Raw genomic sequence first — 23,479 nt, forward strand, 5'->3', positions numbered from 1 at the left:
TTAAATTTTAGGAGATAGAATCAGCATTCAATTAATTGGACATTGTATAAAGGAGCTGAGTTGAAGATGACATCATGGTTTCTGCCATGTGGATAGAATTACCAACTGGGGTAGCAATCATAGCAGGATAGGGAGAAGATAATCAGTTATGCTTTGGCTATGTTTATTTTGAGGCAGCATGTGTGTTTGTCTACAAGCAGCAGGACACATGAATTTAAAACTTGGGAAAGAAGCTAAGTTGAGCTATAGTAGTGTAGAGTGGTATAGAGACTTCCAGATATAGAACAAAAGTACTGTAACATAAAGTACAACAGTCTGTATCTGGAGTCTCAGTGATGTGTAAGAGCAGGTATAGCAGAAATAGAATGATGAGGTTATTTGAAGGTACAAGAAACTACGATTAGAGTAGGTTACTAATATTTTCAGATTTCGGGTAGGATAATTTCATGATTTAAGGTGTAATCCTAGTAGGTAGCATTGAAAGTAATTGGATTTAGGAAGTCTAGATTAAAAAACTAATAATTTTAAAAAGGAGAGAGGTTGTATGATTGTGCCCTCTGTGGTGAGTTAGATTTCAATTAAGCAGTATTCTGAAAGTTGAGGATAGTAGGGCATTTGTATACCTTGGAATGGTTGTATATCTAAGTTTTTGGGAAAGTGTCATGGAATATAACATGATGGTGACTATTGTCAGTAGAGGTAGTGTGTTCGTTAAATTAATAACAGTAAAGGGTTGATGATGAGAGTGTTATGATGGGACATTGAGTATTGTTTGGTATTGAAGAGTTTTAGGGACTACAGTCACATGGTTAAAATGACAGGAACAAAAAAACCCTGGAGTGTAAAACATTTTGTGGATCAAGACTTAAGAGTGGATGATAATCACATAATGAAGAAGGGACTTAGAAATTATAATGATAAAAGTACAACATAAAGAGCTGTCACTTTTAGCTTCCTTTGATGTTAATTAAGTTAGTACATTATAATAGGGTTTTATTTTATTGTAAGTGGAATATGCTTTTAAAATTTATGTATTGCTAGTATGTTGACTGTTCACTAGGAAGAAAGACCAGAAGATGACAACTTTCCTGTAACTATCAGGTGAAGTTATTATTGTTATTATTATTATTATTAATTTAAGACTTATTAACAGCTGCATGCCATTTGTCAACTTAAAAATCCAGTTGTATAGTTTTATTACAGATTAGAATGAAGTTAAAATCTCAATTTGACCAGATATCAAACAATTTAAAAACCTTTAAGGGTGGGGGCGCCTGGGTGGCTCAGTGGGTCGTGCCTTCGGCTCAGGTCTTGACCCCAGGGTGCTGGGATCAGCCCCGCATCAGGCTTTCTCCTCGGCGGGGAGTCTGCTTCTTCCTCTCTCTCTGCCTGCCTCTCTGCCTACCTGTGATCTCTCTCTGTCAAATAAATAAAATCTTAAACAAAAAACCCCCCAAAACCTTTAAGGGTGTATTGAGAAAAAGCAGGCTTTTTTTTTTTTTTTTTTTTTTAAAGCATGTTTGTCATCAAAAAGACATCTTTAGGTAAAAATAATGAAAACCCTAAGCTGCATAGATAATGCAGATAGTTGTGTTTATCTGGCCACTGAGCAAAAAGCAAGTACTTAAGGTCTTCAGCTCCAATCTTCTGTTCATTTCTTACTGCTGGAATTTCGTATTCATTTCTTCTTATTGGATGACGAAACCGGATGATAGTGTAAATGGTAAGCCAGCATTTACTTAGCCCAGGCCTGCTCAGCCTTAGGAAAAGATGAATTCTTAGCTCGTGGATCGGCTGCTTTTGTCTCTTTGCCATGGTGGTGGTTAGGGTTTTCTGGGCATCTGCGTGGGTAATTAAAATTGCAGTGGCATTGATATGGAGATGGCTGCTAACCATGGGTCTCATCTCCGTGATTTTCCTTACCTTCTTCATTGCCTCCCTCTCTAGGCTGTCTTTGGCAAAGAGAACCCCTGCAGAATTGTGGTATATAACCCAATACATACCCTGTCTTACTGGTCTACCCTGTCAGCTCCCTAACACTTTTCCATGTGCAGGAGGGTTGGAAGACTGTGGTTGACACCCATTGGGTCTCTGCATGTAGTTAGGTGGGAACTGTCACCTGCAGAAGGCCTGGCTCATTGGGATCTGGGTTTTGGAAGCACTCTCTCAGCCCTCTTTCTCTCCCCACTCTCACAATTTTGGTAATTCTGTGGGTAATTGTGGGGAGGACCCCTGTGAAGGATAGTGTAGATAATGGTTTTGGTCTGCTGCATGTTTGCTGTCTTGAGCTAGAGCTCTGCCAGAGCCTGTGTGACATTTGCTCCCTCCGCATTCTTTCCTCCTTCAACATCAAACTGTACAGTCTCCACATTCCTACACTGTGAGGGTACTTCCTGGGGTTATTCTTCTTTATGGCAGTCTGGTGTACAAATACATCTTCTCAGTGTCATTCCTCTTGATGAAACCATATTCATTTCTTACACATTGAGCCATTTTACTGTTCCTAAAACCTTTTTTGTGATGATCTTGCTGTCCCTTCCCACAGGCGCCGGAGGATGTGAGATGGCCTAGGCTCCTGCTCTGCTCCTTGCGCACTTCCTGGAGGTGTCCAGCTTCGTGTCTGGACAGCAGAGGGTGGGGACAGTTGCCTCACTGCTGGGAGTTAGAGGTCATGGTGATGGGCCAGAAGCCATAGCTGCACCTTGTCACAGTGTGTGATGGCAACTAGACTACTGGGGGTGGGGCTGGTCAGAACTCTTTGAGGTGTGTTCTCTGCTCCTGCTATGGATTGAACTTGAAGATACTATTCTTTTTTTTTTTTTTTAATTTATTTTATTAACAGACAGAGACCATAAATAGGCAGAGAGGCAGGCAGAGAGAGAGAGAGGAGGAAGCAGGCTCCCTGCCAAGCAGAGAGCCCGATGCGGGGCTCGATCCCAGGACCCTGGGATCATGACCTGAGCCGAAGGCAGAGGCTTTAACCCACTGAGCCACCCAGGCGCCCCGATGCTATTCTTGAAGTGAGAATTTTAGTAGCAAGTAGAAGGAAGTGTGAGTTCTTATATCTTCATCTATGAGGATATGCATTAATTGAGATATGTGTTAGTTCATTAAACCCTCACAACTTTAGGAGATGGGTACCATTATTACTCTAATTCTGCAAATGAGAAAGTGAGCCATAGAGAGGCGAACTATCCTGCCCTTGGTCTTACACTTGGTATCTGGTAGAACTAGAAGTCAAATCCAGTCTTGCTCCAGAGGATATGCTCTTAATTAAACACTGTTCTCCTAAGAGGAGATGGGTTTCTGAAAACTCTAAAGGTATAATTTATGGCTTATGGTTAAAGATCTTAGACAACATACAGTTCAGAGTGACCCATGAAAGTACTTTACTATCATTAAAACTAAGACCTCAGTACCTAAAGGTAAATAATGATATTTTATTCATCTGTCCTTGGTGATACTTGGTACGGTATACCTTTTTTCTGTTTTATATCCTTACTGTGTAAGAGCTTTCTTTACCTCAGTTTTGATGGGATACATCAATTGCATAGTTTGATTTTTCCCAGTAATGTACAAACTAAGAACCATTATTTTTTTTTTTTTAAGATTTTATTTATTTATTTGACAGAGAGAGAACACAAGTAGAGAGGCAGGCAGAGAGAGAGAGAGGGAAGCAGGCTCCCTGCTGAGCAGAGAGCCCGATGCGGGACTCGATCCCAGGACCCCAAGATCATGACCTGAGCCGAAGGCAGCGGCTTAACCCACTGAGCCACCCAGGCGCCCCAGAACCATTATTTTTTCCTGTCTAGTTTTCCACATAAATATTCAGTGCATATTGAGAGGATTAAAATATCTTATTTTTTCCCCCTTAGATTTAAAGAAAATATATACTTATTTTGAAACATGGGAATGTGTCATAAATGTATGATTTTGAAAGTAAAAATCCTTTTGTGCCCCCATCTTCCAAGATAATCACTACTAATAATCTGGTGTATATTCCTCAGGCCTTTTCTATAGATATACTGTCATACATAATGCATAAATATGTTATATGTATCTTAGAGCGGTATAAAATAGACCTTTGGCTGATTGGGAAAATCTGTACGAGGGTAAAACCAAATATCATCATCTTAGAAGGAATTTTGGAAATATAAAAATACTTGTAAAACTTCATAGAAGATTTTAATTCTTACTGAAAATTTCTTTATTGAACATTTTATTAAATTTTTATACATTTCATATTCTAATTCAGAGAATACTTTCTTGGCAATGTGGAGTGGTACATTGCTCTTATGGTCACTGAATACACTTAAAAAATTTTTTTTTAATTTATTTGACAGAGAGAGATACAGAAAGAGAGGGACCACAAGCAGGGGGAGTGGGAGAGGGAGAAGCAGGCTTCCTGCTGGGCAGGGAGCCGGATGCGGGGGTTTGATCCCAGGTCCCTGGGATCATGACCTGAGCTAACGGCAGACACTTAACCATCCGAGCCCTAGGTGCCTGAATGCACATTTGTAAGCCTAAATAGCCTTTCAGCTGATGTTGACTGAGGAGTAAGATATTATTTTGGCTAACTCTCAGTATAAAGGTTGTTGTAAAGCAAAGGCTGATGGTTATGTTGCCATCAACATAGTGAAATTACTTTCTTCTCTTCCATTTACTAAGGGAAAGCCTTACTGTGTTTTTTTCCCAGTGTTAGGAATGATCTTAAAGATTTGTACATGAACTAAATTATAATGTAAGCTAACCTCTTATTTTGTATTTTGTTATTATTTATATACACTAAAACTCTGCCATAATAGGACAGATGGAGTCTAAAAATTCAGTTGTTTAAAATTTAGGATGGCGCTAGTTTGAGATTAAATTCAGTAATTTTTGTCTGTGTGTTTTAAAAATCACAAAAGTAAAATAACAGTGAAATTTCGTATTATACACAGCTGAACTGAGAAAGTGTGAAATGATTAGGAGGCATTTTCTCATAATTCTATACTCCATCCATTGAAGTTTATCCTACCAGTTGAGATTTTTGATGGTAAAGTGTGGGTGAGGCAAAGGACAGTAACCAGTTATTTGAATTCAGTTATCACAGGCTTTTACTCTATTTGTAAATATTTTTTTTTTTTTTGGTTTAAAAAAAAGAATATAATGTTCTTCCTGCAGTTTTTTTTCCCTGCGGCTTTTAAACTCACATTAATGACAGTTTGCTTTCTTATTATTTAGCTATTTGTGTTCTCAGTTAATTTAAAAAAAATTTTTTTTTAAATTTATTTGTTAGAGAGAGAGAGAATATGAGAGAGAGCCTGAGAGGGGAGGGTCTGAGGCAGAAACAGACTCCCCACTAAGCAGGGAGCCCAATGCGGGACTTAATCCTGGGACTCCAGGATCATGACCTGAGCTGAAGACGGTTGCTCAACCAACTGAGCCACCCAGGCGCCCATGTTCTCAATTATTTTTGTGTGTATAATCTATAGCTTTCATAAAACTAATTTTCTTATAAGAAGAAATACACATTTATTCCTCAGGTATCTGATAGACTTTAATATATATAACACATATAAAAAGATTATTATCCCAAAAATGCTTGTATTTTAGAGTGAATGTATTAAATCCAAGTGACTCATCCTTTTCATATTACTGATATTGTTATGCTGGTTATTTACGATGATAGTATACTTGATAATGTAATAATTTATCATCTAAATTTTAGGAATGCCTTTAGTGATGTGTAATTGGGCAGTTAGCTGAAACTAAGCAACATGTTTTGGCCCGATACTGACACTGAAGCTGAATTTTCATATTCTTTAATTTAAAATATTATTGCATTATTAAAGAAATGTTATCATTCTGTACCTACTGTTTTGTAAATTTAGTAGTAGGTCTTGAATATCTTCACATGCCAACACATATAGATTTATATTCTTTTTAAATGCTGCATGGTATTCCCTCTTACATGGTTGTACCATTGTTTATATATCTGTTTCTGTATTGGTGGATATTTAGGCTATTTCCAGTGTTTTTTTTTTTTTTAAAGCTTTTTTTAAAAAAAAATTTATTATTATTATTTATTTATTTATTTGACAGAGAGAGAGAGAGAGAGATCACAAGTAGAGAGGCAGGCAGAGAGAGAGAGAGAGGGAAGCAGGCTCCCTGCTGAGCAGAGAGCCCGATGCGGGACTCCATCCCAGGACCCCGAGATCATGACCTGAGCTGAAGGCAGCGGCTTAACCCACTGAGCCACCCAGGCGCCCCTCCAGTGTTTTATTTTTATAAACAGTGCTTCAGTATATAATTTTATATCATTCTGAGCTTTTCTATTTTTTCTAATTATTTTCTAATTATTTTCTATATTCTATATATTTCTATATATATTCTATATTCTATATATTCTATATATTTCTATAGAAATAATTATTTCTAATTATTTTCTATAATTTTGTAGATGATATTTTTATAAGTGGTTGAATTATTGGATCCTGCCTTTACTGAGATCTTATGCCTCTCAGTTCTTAGAGTGATTGGGTATTTGAGATGAAAAAAGAACTGTCCAGTGTCCAGGGTTATAGAGTATAACTTCATGTCAAAGTTCATACTGTTAGCCATTCTTTTTTTTTTTTTTTTTTTTTTAAAAGATTTTATTTATTTATTTGACAGAGAGAGAGATCACAAGTAGGCAGAGAGGCAGGCAGAGAGAGAGGAGGAAGCAGGCTCCCTGCAGAGCAGAGAGCCTGATGCGGGGCTCGATCCCAGGACCCTGAGATCATGACCTGAGCCAAAGGCAGCGGCTTAATCCACTGAGCCACCCAGGCGCCCCACTGTTAGCCATTCTTGTTTGAATTTTTTCTTTGCCTTCTTCCTAATGCAGAGATGTAGAGTATGATTTCAAAGTCTGGCTATATTTTTTCTCAATTTCATTTTTCTCTTCTCAAAAATTGTCCTCTTGCCATATCAGCTGCTTTTTTCTTTGATACTGTCTTTTCAGTTTTGTCTAAATATTTTCAGTAATAGTTATTCTCATTTCTTCTATATTTGAAGGTAAATTCACTTAGGTTAAATGATCTTAAACTTTATATAAGTTAGGTCCTAGATGGGCATCTTTTCCTGTATACTTAAACATTTAACACAGAATGTTTGAGATAGGAATTTTTTTTCTGATTAACTCTCAGATAATAATAAAACTCAGTAAACAGAGCTTCTGTATTCTTCAAACATTTTGGTTAATAGAGATTTAGCATATTCTTTTTTTTTTTTTAAAGATTTTATTTATTTATTTGACAGAGATCACAAGGAGGCAGGGAGGCAGGCAGAGAGAGAGAGGAGGAAGCAGGCTCCCTGCTGAGCAGAGAGCCCGATGCGGGGCTCGATCCCAGGATGCTGGGATCATGACCTGAGCTGAAGGCAGAGGCTTTAACCCACTGAGCCACCCAGGCGCCCCTCATATTCGTTTTTTTAAAAAAGATCTTATTTATTTATTTGACAGACAGAGATGACAAGTAGACAGAGAGGCAGGGTAGGGGGTAGGGAAGCAGGCTCCCTGCTGAGCAGAGAGCCTGATGTGGGGCTTGATCCCAGAACCCTGAGATCATGACCTGAGCCAAAGGCAGAGGCTTTAACCCAGTGAGCCACCCAGGCGCCCCGAGGTTTAGCATATTCTGTTAAGCATTATTATTCTCCTTAAATGATATATATTACAATTAATTACTACCACAATTATGGTCCCCAAGGTATATTCAGTTTTTTTTTTGTAATTAGACTTCAAAAACCTGCCTCTTACTTATCAGAGCTTGCATTGTTTCATTTAAATAAATTTAATACCTGAAGTCTTTATTATTTTGATTCCAAAGTATCCACTGGTATCTTTGTGAAAATTTGGTATTATTATATCATTTATCTCATTAAAATCAGCCTTCTTGAAATATTTTATTATTTAGACAAATGTAATACAACAGCAGTTGTTTATCTAGAGATAATGTTTCATGTAACAGAATTGCTATATATCATTTTCTGTTGCACGTATTCAGTTTAATTGTATTTGGTTATAACTGTGATAAAAAGAATTTTTCTAACGTGCAAAATGAATTATAGTCACCTAAATTAAATGCAGTTCTGAGTCATATTTAAAACAAGGAGTTGTCCAAGATAGCTTTTCTGATAACCCACTCTTTCATATATGCATTTAATAAATAAATTTCATTTATTTCTTGAACATCTATATATTAGGTTTGTGTCCTGTAAGCAGTAGAATACACATCTAATAGCTGCATGAAATAGAGGCTTTATTTTTCTCACATAATGAGGGATTTGGTAGGCAGTTGCTGGCATTAGTGGTTCTGCTTAATAAGGCTTTAGGAGCTAAACACTTTTTACCTTTCCTTCTACCATTCTAAACATACTGGCTTTTTGTCTCTGCTTGTGCTTGTAAGCCTCATGACATCAAGGTGGCTACTGCACCTTTGGACATCACATCTTCGTTCTAGGGAGAGAAGAAGGTAAAAGAGCAAACGGTTAGGACAGCTACATCTGTTTTCCTTTCATCAAGCAAGCTGGTGTTCTGGGAACACTGTTCAGCACTTCTCATATCTCTTTGCCCAGAATGACTCATGGCTATTCAGATGCTAAGGATGCTGGAAAAGAGAGCATTTGTCTTTCTAATCTCTGTAGAGGCAGAAAACAAGAGAGGAAGGGACTTAAGTATTTGAGTTCTTTAATGTTTTTGTACATAAATTTAATAGCTTTCAAATAACTAATTACTGTTGCATTCCACTCTTTTTAAAATAAGGTTTTTCGTTTTTGTTTTTTTGTGTGTTTTTCTGGTTTTTTTTTTTTTTTTTTAAAGTAAGCGCTATAGCCATCCTGGGGCTTGAACCCACCACCCTGAGATCAACAGTTTCATGCTCTACCAACTGAGCCAGCCAGGCACATCGGTCTCATTCTTGAAATATGTATTCACTCATCACTTTGGGGAAGAGATGCTGGGTTAGCCAGTCTATATTATTTGTCACAATCTATTATATACAGCTGTTAATGAGTGTCAGAAGCCTGGTTCAGCTGCATTAGTACCTTGTGAGTTTAGGGAAGTTATGTTTCAGGTTCCTCATCTATTAAGTGAAGATCAGTGTGGGTTTTTTAATGAGAGATAATTAAAGATGATAATTCATGTAAAGTGCTTACATAGTACATAGCTTTATAGTAATCTATGTATGTATATTGTATTGTTTGTATTTTTATTTATTTATTTATTTTTAAGGTTTTATTTATTTATTTGTCAGAGAGAGAGAGAGCACGAGAGAGCGAGCACAGGCAGACAGAGTGGCAGGCAAAGGCAGAGGGAGAAGCAGACTCCCTGCTGAGCAAGGAGCCGGATGTGGACTCGATCCCAGAACTCTGAGATCATGGCCTGCGCCGAAGGCAGCTGCTTAACCAACTGAGCCACCCAGGCGTCCCTGTTTGTATTTTTAAATTATTTATTTTATTTTGTGTTAGAATTTTAAAAATTGAAGTACAGAAAATACAGAGTAAAAAAGTTTCTCCCAACTACTATTAACTGATTGATTTGTAATCATACTAGTTATCTGTTGGTTGTGTAACAAATTATCCCAAAACTTTGCAGCTTAAACAGTAATAAATATCAGCTCACAGTTTCTGTGGGTCAGGAATTTGGGAACAAATTGGCTGGACAGTTCTGACTTAGAGTCTGTCATGAGGTTGCATTTCAGATGTTGGCTGAGGTTGCAGTTTATTAAAGGCTCAGCGGGAGCTGGAAGACCTGCTTCTAAACTACTTACATGATTGGCACGTTGGTGTAAGCTTTTGGCTGGAGACCTCAGTTACTTTCCAAGTGGGCCTTTTATATAGCTACTTGAATACCTTCATGACATGGTGACTGAGTTTTTCTTAGAATGAGTGATACAAGGGAAGCCATTAAGTTCTTAATGACCTAGCTTTGAAATTTACCTGTTAGTCCAGCTGAACTCTCTTGTCACTTTGAACAACCCTAATTGTGTGGGAGGACATCTGTCTTGCTGGATTTGTGGACTGGATTGTAGAGGAAGTGACAGGACAGTTTTGTTACTTTTGATTTTTCATATTTTCTGTCCCCTAAAGTAATCTTAATTTGAGATTTTTTTTCTTTGATTATTATATTCTGTGAATCACAGAAAAGAACTTATGAAAAACAAATAGGTTACTTTAAATCGTTCACCTGACAAACCATAAATTACTCTTAATCTCACAAAACAAACTGGGGGTTGCTGGGAGGAGGTGGGATTGGGAGAGGGGGAGGGGGCTATGGACATTGGGGAGGGTATGTGCTATCGTGAATGCTGTGAAGTGTGTAAACCTGGCGATTCACAGACCTGTACCCCTGGGGATAAAAATACATTATATGTTTATTAAAAAAAAAAAATTTGGAAGGGGAGGTGAACCATAAGAGACTATGGACTCTGAAAAACAACCTGAGGGTTTTGAAGGGGCGGGGGTGGGAGGTTGGGGGAACAGGTGGTGGGTAATGGGGAGGGCACGTTTTGCATGGAGCACTGGGTGTTGTGCAAAAACAATGAATACTGTTACGCTGAAAAAATAAATAAAATGGAAAAAAAATTAAATCGTTCACCTGAAAATTTGAAAGGCCTACTAAATGTTTCTGTAAAACATAGATAATTCTGTAATATTCATATAATAAGCTTTAAGAACACAATTATATTACATTATCCAGTGTTTCTCAAAAAAGCTTTTGAAGAATGTTATTCCTTGAAAAGCTCTTAGCAGGAAAAACAAAAAAAAGAAAAAAGATTACATTGTCAAGTAAATTTTGGGAAATCCATGCATTGGTTATGTATCTTTTTGAAACATATATAGTAGTATATCTCTGGGAGTTCTATCCTATGAACATCTTTAGCCTTGTTAAAGCAGTATTTCTCAGACTTCATAGAAACTTTTTGCTTGATACTGGTTTTGTAGACATGTCATACAGTTCAGTGAAATTTTTTAATTCTTATGAAAGGTACAATGAACAGTGAGAGAGGAGATGTTATTTGCTACTTTCTAGTACATGTGAGAATTTTGAAAACTATAAGGATAATTTGTTATCAGTAGAACATGCTTTTTGACTGAATTATAGATAGCAAAGTTTTTCTTCAATTTTCTTGTATTCCATGACTTTGCCATCTTAATTCTACATTGTTGCCTTTAGTTGGAGGATCTTACTTTTTCTTTTGTCTTTGATATAACTGGCAAATGGCTTGAGCTTTTTTTATTTTTAATTTACTTTAAACTTTAGGTTTATTAAATTTACCCTTCTTAGATGTATAGTTTTATGAAATTAAAATTCAGCAGACGGATATATTTGTGGGTTCAGTATCACAACCAAGATACCGAAAATTTCATTACCTCCCAAAAGTCTTCATATGTTTTTTTTGTTGTTAATTCTGTGCTTTCCCCAGCCTCTGGGAACCACCGATCCAGTTCCTCTCCCTATACTTTTGCCTTTGCAGAATGTCATATAAATGGAATCATACAATATGTGGCTTTTGTGTCTAACTTCTTTGACTTGGCATAATGTTTTTGATATTAATTCACATTGTTAATGGGATCAGTAACTTTTTCCTTATTATTAGTGATTAGTATTCTGTTGTATGGTTATATCACAATTTGTTTATCATTTATTAGTTGGTAGACATTTGAATGTTTATACTTTTTGGTGATTATGAATAAAGCTTCTGTAAATGTTCATGTACAGATCTTTTTTTTTTCTTTTTTTTTTAAAGATTTTATTTATTTATTTGACAGAGAGAAATCACAAGAGAGGCAGGCAGAGAGAGAGGAAAGGAAGCAGGCTCTCTGCTGAGAGAGAGCCCGATGTGGGGCTCGATCCCAGGACCCCGAGATCATGACCTGAGCTGAAGGCAGTGGCTCAACCCACTGAGCCACCCAGGTGCCCCTGTTCATGTACAGATCTTTATGTGGACAAATTCTTTATGAAATGGGTTGTCCGGATCCATAGGTCTTTCTCCTCTGGTATATTCACCATGAGACTTACGGCATAGGTTCCAGGATAGCTACTCTAGTTCTTGCCATTTTCCAGTTGCTTATGTAAGTAGAAGAGGAAAGTTGGAAAGCTGAGTTGTGTTCTTTAAGAGTAATAGCCCAGCAGTTGCACATATAACTGCCTGTCCTCTGCGGTTAGAACTTGGTGACATGGCTGGTAATTTCAAGGAAAGTGAAATTTTTTTTTGCCTGGGCGTCATGTACCAAACTAGAAACTCTTATTATGGAAGAAGAAGAAAATGTAAGTTGGGAGACCACATCGTTGTAATTTTCTCTCAACTTCTCCCTATTAATAAGCTTCTAGTGACTATAAACATGTATATGTTCACATTCACTTAGGAATAGATTCTTAGGGATAAATTGGACATCTTGACATTAGCACTTTTAAAAAGTAAACAAACAAACAAAAAAACTAAATACATCTTTGAAGGATGCACATATATAAAAGAAGCTTACTTTTTATTTGGCTTGTTTTACAAACAAGTAGACAGGTCCAGAGATAAAAGGTGATTTGTCACAAGAAGTAGAAAATATCTGGTTAGGGACATAAGATGTATTGTGCTCTGTCCAGTTTTTCTGCTCTACCTTACTGTGGCCATATCCCTGAGGAAGAATTTAGCAAGATTCCAGGGCAAATACAGCTTTACTTTGAAGTATTAGAATTTTCTCTGTATTACAGTCTTCCCAGTTGTATAAATCTATTGAAGTTAATTATTTTGGTCCATATGTGTTTCTTGGTTTTCTGAAAATACAAGTGACTTAGGTTTAGTGATATTTAATTTTAGCTTAAAGTATTTTATTAATATATCCACTGATGAAAGTAGTCATCATGCCCAATTAAAATCCTAATTCATAACTTGTGAAGGTTATTTGAATTCTTTGAATAATATGCTTTAAAATTTCTATAATCTTGTACATTAAACTATAACCTATAGAAAGCATGTTATGCCACCCTGAAGGTTGCTATAAAAATTGTTTATGAAGTTCAGGCCAAGACTAAAATATGTTGAAATGGAGAATTGTGAAAAATGTTCTATATAGCATAGGAGACCAAATCATGCTAAAATGCAGAAAAAGACTATACATCAGTTTCTAGGCTACATTATTCAAAAAAATACAACCATAAAAAAGGTAATAAGATTACATTTTCACATTTCACGGCTAGTAAAGCGCATTAGGCTGCTCAGATATTCATAACTTACTGTGACATTTGGGAAGATTACATTTTGTGGTGCAGAGCCATTACTACAGCTCAGATAATAACTAGCCAGTGCCTAGACTTGGATTATGATCCTTGTCATTGAAAACAAATTTGTGTTTTGAAGGTTGATCAGCTTCAAATAACTATTAGAAAGGGTTAACATGACATACTGTGGACCCTGTGCATGCTTTTTAGGTATAATAGATATGCATATATATAGTATATCAAATATGCCACACATTTATATGTATCAATTTCTGCCATCAATTTTCTCCTTGAAAGGTATATTTTGTAATATTTAAAGCAATGGAGAAATATTTAAAACACCTGTCTAGATACTGCTCTCACACTGTAAACTCAATTTAAAAGCTGGTGAAATATTTGGGTTTTTTTGGAAATTACTTTCAAAAATTAATTCTGTAGCTTCTTGTAAGGGTGGTTACTGGCAGAAATAAACACAGATTAAAATGGAAGATTGATGTAAGTAATATTAGGGTGAAGGTAAGGTCTCCTAAATTAGTTGTAACTAGACTTTTGATGTGTTTAGACCTGTGTGGGGTATGTCCAAACATGTATGTGCTAAAAACTCTCCCTTTGCTCTTTCTCCCCTGATGCTCTGTTGCCTTTTCAGAGGCAATCACTCTTTAGTTTCTTGTGTATCATCCTTGTTGCCTGTGTGTATACATGTTTTACATTCATATTGTAGCTTATGGCTCACCTTTTTTTCATCTTGATTTTCTCACCTAAGTAATGTATTTTAGAGATTTTTTCATGTGAGATGGAGCTGCCTCATTCTTTTCATTGGCTGCATCATATTCCATTATATAGTCATATACAACTTTATTAACTGTTATCTGATAATGTTTTTTTGGGGGGGATTGTTGCTTTTATTTCTGTTCAAAATGTGTCACAGTGAAGTTCTTGCATCTAACATCATTACCTAAATGTATCTGTAGGATAAATTTCTAGTTGTTAAGGTAATAGCTATTTGTGTGTGGCCTTTTCAATTTAATATAATTCCTTTGAGATTGGTTGGTTGGTTTATTTATTTATTTAAATCTATCTATTGATCTACTTTTGCAAGAGGACATTGACTTATATTGGTAACTGTGTCAGTAGTTCCAGTACCAAATACTTTTCTCATTTATAGTAATTTTTCAGTTGAAGTACTTGGTTTCCCAGACACAGATCACATCATCTCAAAATAATTGTAATTTAAATTCCTCCATTCTGATATTTTATACATTACCACCTTTTGACAATGTATCTTCTGTGCCCCCAGAATAATACCAAATGATGGTGATGATAGTCACATCCTAATCTTGTGTCTGACTTTCATGAGACTCATTCCAGTTTTCCCGTGTGAGCATGATGCTGGCTTTTCAGGTGTGATTGATATATTTTATTATTAAAGGAAGTCTTTTACGATTAATAATAAAGTATGATGGAAATATAAAACTATTTAGCAATGCCACAGTAAAAGCAGTGGGAGGTAAGCTCCATCAGTGGATGCATAAAACTGGAATAAACTATTTGGTTGTGGTTTACTCTATTATGAGCTGTTGGATTTTGTTGTACAAAGTATGGCGAGAAACAAGCTACTTGCCTAGTCTCAAGGTGTTTTCCACAAGATGTGTAATAATTTAAACACGAAATATAGTAACAGTTATTTATTTATTTATTTATTTAAAGATCTTATTTTAGAGAGAGAGAGAGAGTGCAAGCATGAGCAGGGAGAGGGAGAGGAAGAGAAAGAAGACGACTTCCTGTTTGGAAGGGAGCCCAATGCAGGACTTGATCTCAGGACCCTAAGGTCATGGCCTGAGTTGAAGGCAGATGGTTACCCTATTGAGCCATCCAGGTACCCCTATGGTAACCTTAAAATGAAAAAAAATTGACAAACACCACCTTAAACAAGTGATCAAAGCTAACTTTACCAATAGTGAGGTGTATTTACATTAGGTACCATTGAAATGGTATGCTAAGGACATCCATCACTTCTGGGATACTTTCACTAAAAATGCGTAACCTGAATTTAAACCTGAAAAAATGTCCACATGGGAAGAGTCTATTAAAATATCTGGCAAATATGCTTTAAAAACATCAAAATCTTGATAGTCAAAGAATGCCTATGTAATGGTCTTAGTATGGAGAAGACTAAAGGGATGCTCATCATGGATCAGCAAAAGGACTTTAGTGTGATTAAGATCTGTAAATTTGTCACTAGTCTTTTTATCAATGTTGTTTATCGTTTTAATGATTTTATTAGGATATATAATATACTCACATTTGGGGAAGCTGGGTAAAGAGTATATAGGAATTCTATACTATTTTGTAGCTTTTTGAATATTTGAAATTATTTCAGGATAAAAAGTTAAAGACAGGACAAGCAGATGATTTTTACAAAAACAAATTAAAAAAGAGTTCTTATGTAGTTAACAGAATTTTTGGGTGGATTAGGGAGTCAGGCATGTATACTTTATAGCCATGACCATGTAGCTAGGGGAATTGGCCTGGTGACACCGAGGGGCCCTTTTAGCAGAAACCCAGTGCTCCTTTGCTTTTGCTAGATGTTGCTGATGATACACAGAACTGTACACTAAAATCTCTGCCAGAGCTTTCCCAGAAGAACTGAATGCTTTTACCACTGCATTAGCCAGGAATTCCTATCTCCTATGTGCAGATGCTGCTTCATGATGTTCATTTTTCCATTTTTTCTTTCTCTTGGCAGTGTGTATCTATCTTTGGCAGGAGCTGGGAGACATCAATCCTTGGCTTCAAGGAGTTTTAATTGATTGTCTAATTCTGAACTTTCCCTGCTTTTCTGGAGTAAACTCTATTAGGTTGTGTCTGTTATTCTTTTTATGAGCTGTTAGATTTTGTTTTTGTAAAGTTCACTTTCCTAATTCTTGGCCACATTTTGGGTTTAGGGATGCATAATGAAAAACCAAGACATACTCAGAAGGACAGGAGTGTAGGTGAATCTTGTATGTAGTATTTCTGACAGATACCTTTTAAAATACTAGTTAATAAGGATAGCTTTGCAGAGGTAATTATAAAAGTATTTTAATTCCTTTAAACACTTGGAATTTGTTTAAATTTAAAAAACTCTCCTCTGTGGGAGGATGCTGTGGGTGAGATGGCATTGTGGGGATAGGTCAGTATATCTTTCTCTGGATGGATTTTTTGATAGTATCAGTGAAATAAATTTTCTTGATTACTGCTTTGGATGTATGATTATATTTAAGTTATCCTAGTTATTGACAGGGAAGGAAGGGGATTAAAATCGATAGGTAAAATAAACTAGGAATTTGGCAATTATAAACGCTAAGTTCTGTGTCCACTCTGAGCACTTTTAGCTTTTGATTCCTGTTGTGAGCTTGTATTTTGTATAAGCAGCAAAACACCTGTAGGTTGTTATGGATAGTTCACAGAGTTCATGATTCATAAATATTGAATTAGAAGCAGTTATAGAGCTAAAAGTTAGATCTTTGTTGGTATCAAGTCAGTACGTAGCGATTTACCAAAGACATCCTGTATTTGTTTTTGTTGAAGAATATTTCCATTTTTATATTGTAAGTCTTGCTTGACTTTGTGCTGTCTTGACTTGAAGGTTTCTTTAGAATATTTTTTAGAACTCTGTGTGTGTGTGTGTGTGTGTGTGTGTGTGTGTATGTGTCTTTATGGACCCTTTCGTTGTAGAGGGTAGAGAAGAATGTGTATGGGTATTTACTGCCAACCTAAAGCTTAGGAGTGTGCTCTAGTTATATCAAAAAAGCACTAATATTTTTAATTCCTCCCCCCCCCCCCTTTTGGAAGCTGGTAGGAGGGCAATTTGATTTGGAAATGAATTTCATTATCCAAGAAGGTGAGAGTATCATCTGCATGGTGGACCTACTAGAGAAATGTGATATTACTTGCCAAGCAGAGGTCTGGAGCATGTTTACAGCGATTCTGAAGAAAAGCATACGAAATCTTCAAGTCTGCACTGAAGTAGGCCTTGTTGAGAAAGTGCTTGGGAAGATTGAAAAAGTTGACAATATGATAGCAGGTATGATTTTTTTTTTTCTGTAGTACATTGGATGTAAAGAAATAAAGTTTGATTCTTAAATACTGTATTTCTCTTATTTAGTAATATTTCAGAAATATTTGAACATCTAATATGTGTGGAACTCTAATGTTCAGACTCTTAAATAAGCACAGTATATTTTAATAGTTGAAGAAATATAAATTGATTGTTTTATTGTCTTCTTTTGTTTCCAGATCTTTTAGTTGACATGTTGGGAGTGCTGGCTAGCTATAATTTGACCGTTCGAGAACTAAAGCTATTCTTCAGTAAACTTCAAGGAGATAAAGGACAATGGGTAAAAAAATGGAATACTCTTTGATATTTGAAAGTATTCCTCTCCTCAGACACATTAGTGGCTTTTAAGCAACTGTTATTATTATACGGGGGTAAATGTCAAATTGAAGGGAAGAGATCAATTAAAGTAGTTTTTAGGTCTGAACAGCTACTTTTGCCATGACCTGACACAGGTGCAGACTGAGAGAACTGGGTGTTCCAGGCAGGCTATTACTTGGCCTTTCTTCAAACTATTAGTCTTCAAAATACATTTAACATTTATTAGAGGAAAAGGGTAAGGACAGAGAAGGAAGAGTGTTAAGATAGCAGCACCTAGATTCTCTCTTGACCTGAGTAGTTTAGCTGTTGTCCTTAAACTTGACTAACCCACTGAGTGAACACAAGCTGTGCAGTTAATTGGCTCCACCGTCCACAAATTCAATTTAGTGGTCATTTTCAATGAATGGCAATAGTGTCAACTTATTTTGAACTCCAGGTGCCTTAGCAAACTGTTTCTTCCTGCCACTTGGTTACTTACCTCTTAGAAGAATACTAATAAATATTTTTCCCCACTTTTGTTGCATTTCTAGACTTATTTCAGAGCTCTTTAGGGATCATTGTCCACAGTGCTGCTCAGCTACACCTGATCCTTAATCTAGTTCTGATGAAATATATTTAAATTGGTGCATTGTAATAATAAACACTCTATTGTGTTAAAGTGGTTATATTTGAGCTTCTTTGTATCAAGCTTTAGTTCTCTGGCTACTTTTAAGATTTCATCACTTTTAAGTTGGTAGGATCTTGATCTTAGGGTTTTGCGTTCAAGCCCCGTATTGGGTGTGGAACTTACTTAAAAAAAAAATCATCATTGATTTGTAGGAATTTTATTATGTTTCTTGGTAAGGTTACCTTGTGTTTATTCTTTTTTTTTTTTAAGATTTTAATTTATTTATTTGACAGAGATCACAAGTTGGCAGAGGGGGGGAAGCAGGCTCCCTGCTGAACAGAGAGCCCGATACGGGGCTCGATCCCAGCACCCTGGGATCATGACCTGAGCCAAAGGCAGAGGCTTTAACCCACTGAGCCACCGAGATGCCCCCCCCGCCTTGTGTTTATTCTTATTACAGTTCTGGTATCTGTGTGTTTATAATATAATTTTCAGCAAATTTGGAAACACTTTGGTCATTATTTCTTCAAATATCATTTTCTTGTCCTTCCCTCCTTTTTTGGGACATGTGTGTTAGCTCTAATTACATGTATGTTAGCTCTCTTGATGGTGTCTAGTAGGTCACTCAAATCTTTTCACATTTTCTTTTTTTAGTCTTTTCTCTTTGTGCTTCATTTTAGACTGTTTTTATTACTGTATTTTTAAGGTAACTGCTCTTCTGCAGTGTGTTGATTCTGTCCATTAAAATTTTCAGATTTCAGTTTTCTCAGTTCTATAAATTCTCTTTAGTTCTTTTTCGTATCTTATATTTTTCCTCATTATGTTCATGTTTTCCTTTAAGTCCTTGGGACTCTTGAGCATATTTATAATAGTTTATTTCATGTTATTATCAACTGAATCTATCTTTGTCATTTTCTAGATCATTTTTTTAATGCACTAATTTTGCTTCTGCTTATAGGTCTTATTTTCCTTCTTTTAATGCTAGTGATTTTAGATCGAGTGATGTTAGATACAGTGAATTGTTCCTTGTTGAGTGCTGGATTTTGTCATACCTTTTTTTAGATTATTAGTCTGTTTTGGTAGGTGGAGATATTATTTGTGGCTAGTTTAAAAGTTTTCTTTTGGTCAGGTTCAGATTGGCTGTTGTTCTAGGGCCAGATTAGCTTCCTTATTCAGACCTGATCTACTGGGACCTCTGTGAATGACCCTAAGTCTCAGATACGGGATAAGAGGTAGTATAAGACTGTGGTCTCTACACAGTGGTCTCAAACAGTTTCTGGCTCTCTCCTAGCTATGGGAGTTCTTTGTCTTACAGCTGTTGATATCTTGGCCTCACCTTGTTCAGTTTTATAGCAGGTTTGAATAGTTTGATATTAAGCCAAGGAGTCAATGCGGATTTCTGGAGCTTCTTGTCTGCATAGCTTTTTTTCTCTTTAGTACTCTGCCTTAAAGCTTTTATCTGCCTTAGACTACCCATACTCCACTCTCTGCCTCGTCGAGTCTCGTCGAGTCAATGAGACCTTTAAATTCTATTTTGTTTCCTTCTTCCTGTGCAGTGATAGAAATTGTATCCTGGTAGAAAGTCTGATTATTTCATGGCTCATTTTGTTTCCTTTTTCTCAAGTATCAACAGACTTGAGCTACCTCTTCTTCCATGTCTGAAAACAGATTTTGTTTCATACATTTTATCCAGTATTCTGGTGTTTATATGCTTTGATAAGTCTAGGTCCTGTTAATGTATCATGTCTAGAGGAGGAAGTACAGATCTTCTTCAGTTTATAGTGAGATTCCATCCTGATAATCCCATTATAAGTTGAAAATGCATTTAATACACCTACGCTACCAAACAACATAGCTTAGCCTAACCTATCTTAAATGTGCTCAGAACACTTATATTAGCCGACAGTTGGGCAAAGTCATGTAACACAAAGCTTATTTTATAATATAGTGTTGAATATCTCATGCCATATATTGAATACTGTTTTGAAAGTGCAAAATAGAATGGTTGTGTGGGTACAGAATGGTTGTTAAGTGTATCAGTTTTTTACCCTTGTGATGCCCAGTGTCTTAAGGGTATTGTACTACAGATTGCATATCACAAGCCTGGGAAAAGATTAGACTTTAAAGTACTATTTCTACTGAGTGCATATAGTTTTCACACCATTGTGAAGTAAAATTGTAAGTTAAACCATCAGGTGTCAAGGATGGCCTATATGCTGGTTTCATTTAAATTTTGATTTATATTCTGTATTTATTGTGAATGTATATTTAATACTTTTTTTGGTGAATATAGAAAACTGAGAAAATAAGAGGATATGAATAGATGTTTATATAGAAACCCCACAACCAAATAAATACAAAATCACTAATAACTAGAGATCTTCAAATTAAAACAATATTGATATTTCACCTTTTGTCTGTTAGTATTAAGGATTATAAAGTTGGGTAATAGCAAATATAATTGTGGGATAGGGTTATTTTATTTTGGTGGGGTCAGCATTTATATTTCTTAGCTAATTGGCAAGCTTTGCTTTGTTTCAGCAAGTTAAGTCTTTGCATCAGTAGTTGAAGCAGAAAATTATTTGATTCACTGATTATGTTTTGAGAACTGTTTTCATATTATTGGTAGTAATGATAGCACAAGATAGACCATAGCCTACTTTTAAACTAGCTTAAAACAGAATTCTTTAAATCAAAAAGGAACATGGCTATGCTTAAATGACAGAATTGATGGGATTGATGTCCCCCCCCCCGTCACTTACCATGGTGGGTAGACATATTAGAATATTGAAGCATAATTATAATTACTATGGCCAAGTGATTGCATCTAAGTTCTGAGGGTTATGTTACATAAATGTTAGATTACACATCTTATAGTTACATACATATTTTGATTTTGTCTATTTCAAATCCCATCTTTTGTTCCAGTTTTTGTTTCATTTTTTTTTTCAAATCTTTATTTAAATTCTAGTTAAGATACAGTGTGATATTGATTTCAGGAGTAGAATTTAGTGATTTATCACTTACAAAAAACCAGGGATAGGGTTATTTGAACGTGTTTGCTGGTGGTTGGCGTGAATACTCATTTAGCCAACCTCGAGTAGTCTACCACTACTTAGTCATATAAATTAAACTGCTATCCGGTGACTTGGTAATTTGCTCCTGAGTACATGTTCCATGAGATTCTCAGTTTTTTTTCTTTTATTTCTTCTTCTTCTTCTTCTTCTTTTTTTTTTTTAAAGATTTTATTTATTTATTTGACAGAGAGAGACAGATCACAGTAGGCAGAGAGGCAGGTGGGGGTGGGGGGAGCAGGCTCCCCGCTGAGTAGAGAGCCCAATGTGGGGCTTGATCCCAGGACCCTGGGATCATGACATGGACCAAAGGAGAGGCTTTAACCCACTGAGCCAACCCAGGTGCCCCGATACTCTCAGTTTCATAAGGAAAAACACATGAGGATGTTCAATGACTCATTATTTTTGGTGGCAGTGAATTGTCACCATGGGGGGCTTCTCATTAGGAAAGTAGACAGGTAAAATGTATTGGATGCATAAAATAGATTATTATATAGCAGTTAGAATCAATGCAAAAGTTAATGTGAATAGATGCAAGAAGCAGGAAGAAACAGGTTAATGTATCTAACCCAATATCATTTAAATTATAAGTACAGTCACACAAAAACATTTTTAAAGAAACACATAAAAAGATTAAATATGTTTACACAGTTGCTTATGTGACTTGGCGTTGAATGAGAATAGGTTTAAGGCATAAAGTGAGAAAATAATGAGCTGTTAATAAAATGAGCAAGGCCTTGGGGCGCCTAGCTTGTTCAGTTGGTGGAGCATACAACTCTTGATCTCGGGTTGTGAGTTTAAGACCCACATTGGGTGTAGAGATTACCTAAAAATAAAATCTTAAAAAAAACCCCAAAACTGAAAAGAATTCAGACATCTGTGGAATGGTTCTCTAGGTGGAAATGCTGTAATATTTTTATTTTTGACTGCAGAGTTATTTTTAGTTATTTCATTTTGGAATTTATTTTAAAAAATCAACATGAATGTAGTTACTTGTTGCTACACTTTTATAATTGAGCAGGGTGGCTAATTAAAAATTTCTTGGTCACTTAATAAAACTCTCCACTTAACATTTAGGTAAAAGATTGCTGGACTCTTAGACGTTTTATTAATAGAGTAGATACCAAATAAGATGAAAGCAAGCGAGTGATTTCACTTGTAGTTTGGCCTTGTTTAGAACTTTTAATGAGGAAGAATGTATTACACTTTATCCTGTTTGTTTATAAACTGATTGAAATGATAATGTGTATATGATTGTTCATTTCTTTTCCTTGTAAATAAGTCTTTTTGTTTTAGTTGTTGTTTTGTGTATTAGAGGAGACTTATGGGTCAAAGAGGCATTAAATAGATGTAATGCTACAGCTTTTTTTAATATGCTATATAGTAAAGGTAATATTATAGAATGAAGTATGACAGAGGACTGGATCCAGTCTCAGAGGTCAGGGAAGACTGCTACGAGGAAGTGGACCTTTAGGATGAGCTCTACAAGTTGGGTAATATTTATTTAGTTAAGAGGGAAGAGAAGTGGGCCTAGTGAGAACATTTTAAGCACAAGGAATAGTTTGTGCTCAGGCCCTTTTGTGGGAAGAATACAGAGAGCAGAAGATAGAAATGCAGAATGAGGCTAGTGAGGTAGATCGAGTATCTTGTGGGCTGTGGTAAGGCTTTTGGTCTTTATTTTAAAGGCGGTGGGAAGCTCTCTGAGAGCATAATAGAAAGGTAAAAGTGTAGTGGTTAAAGCTATGGATTCTCAAGTAAGACTGAGTTCTGATCCCAGCCTTGCCATTTTGCTACCTGTGTGACCTTGGACATGTTCTTCTGTCTCAGAGTCCTCCTCTATAAAATGGGATAATAATAGTACCACCTCTGGTTATAAGGTTAAAATATTTTTATTGTCTCTTTGAAAACAGTCCTTAACAGTATAATATAGTAAGCATTATTTGTGAAATTAAAAAGTGTGTTTTAAAGAGGGGTGGGTGGTAGGTTGATATAGTTTGTAATTTTAAAACAGTATGGAGAAGATTCAGGTGTCAGGTGATATTGGCACATATTTATCAAACACCTCGTATGTTCTATCGTATTACAAAAATGGCATAGGTACATTTTATATTTCTTTAAGATAGTGAAAATAATTGCTTTTTATATGCTTT

The 23,479-nt window shown here is 36.0% G+C and overlaps 1 protein-coding gene and 1 pseudogene across 7 annotated transcripts in view; one reads left to right on the forward strand and one right to left on the reverse strand.

Moving 5' to 3' along the window:
* Nucleotides 1-23,479, forward strand: part of LRBA (LPS responsive beige-like anchor protein) — a 759,801-nt gene that overhangs the window by 79,995 nt on the left and 656,327 nt on the right. For all 7 annotated transcript variants that reach the window (XM_045989499.1, XM_045989508.1, XM_045989525.1 and 4 more), the window contains exons 3-4: nt 17,066-17,297; nt 17,510-17,610. In XM_045989499.1, the coding sequence (XP_045845455.1) occupies nt 17,066-17,297; nt 17,510-17,610 (333 nt within the window). The remainder of the gene's footprint in view (nt 1-17,065; nt 17,298-17,509; nt 17,611-23,479) is intronic.
* Nucleotides 1,736-8,602, reverse strand: LOC123932535 (annotated as a pseudogene).

This window comes from Meles meles, chromosome 2 (assembly GCF_922984935.1).
Source record: "Meles meles chromosome 2, mMelMel3.1 paternal haplotype, whole genome shotgun sequence".
Taxonomy (NCBI): Eukaryota; Metazoa; Chordata; class Mammalia; order Carnivora; family Mustelidae; genus Meles; species Meles meles.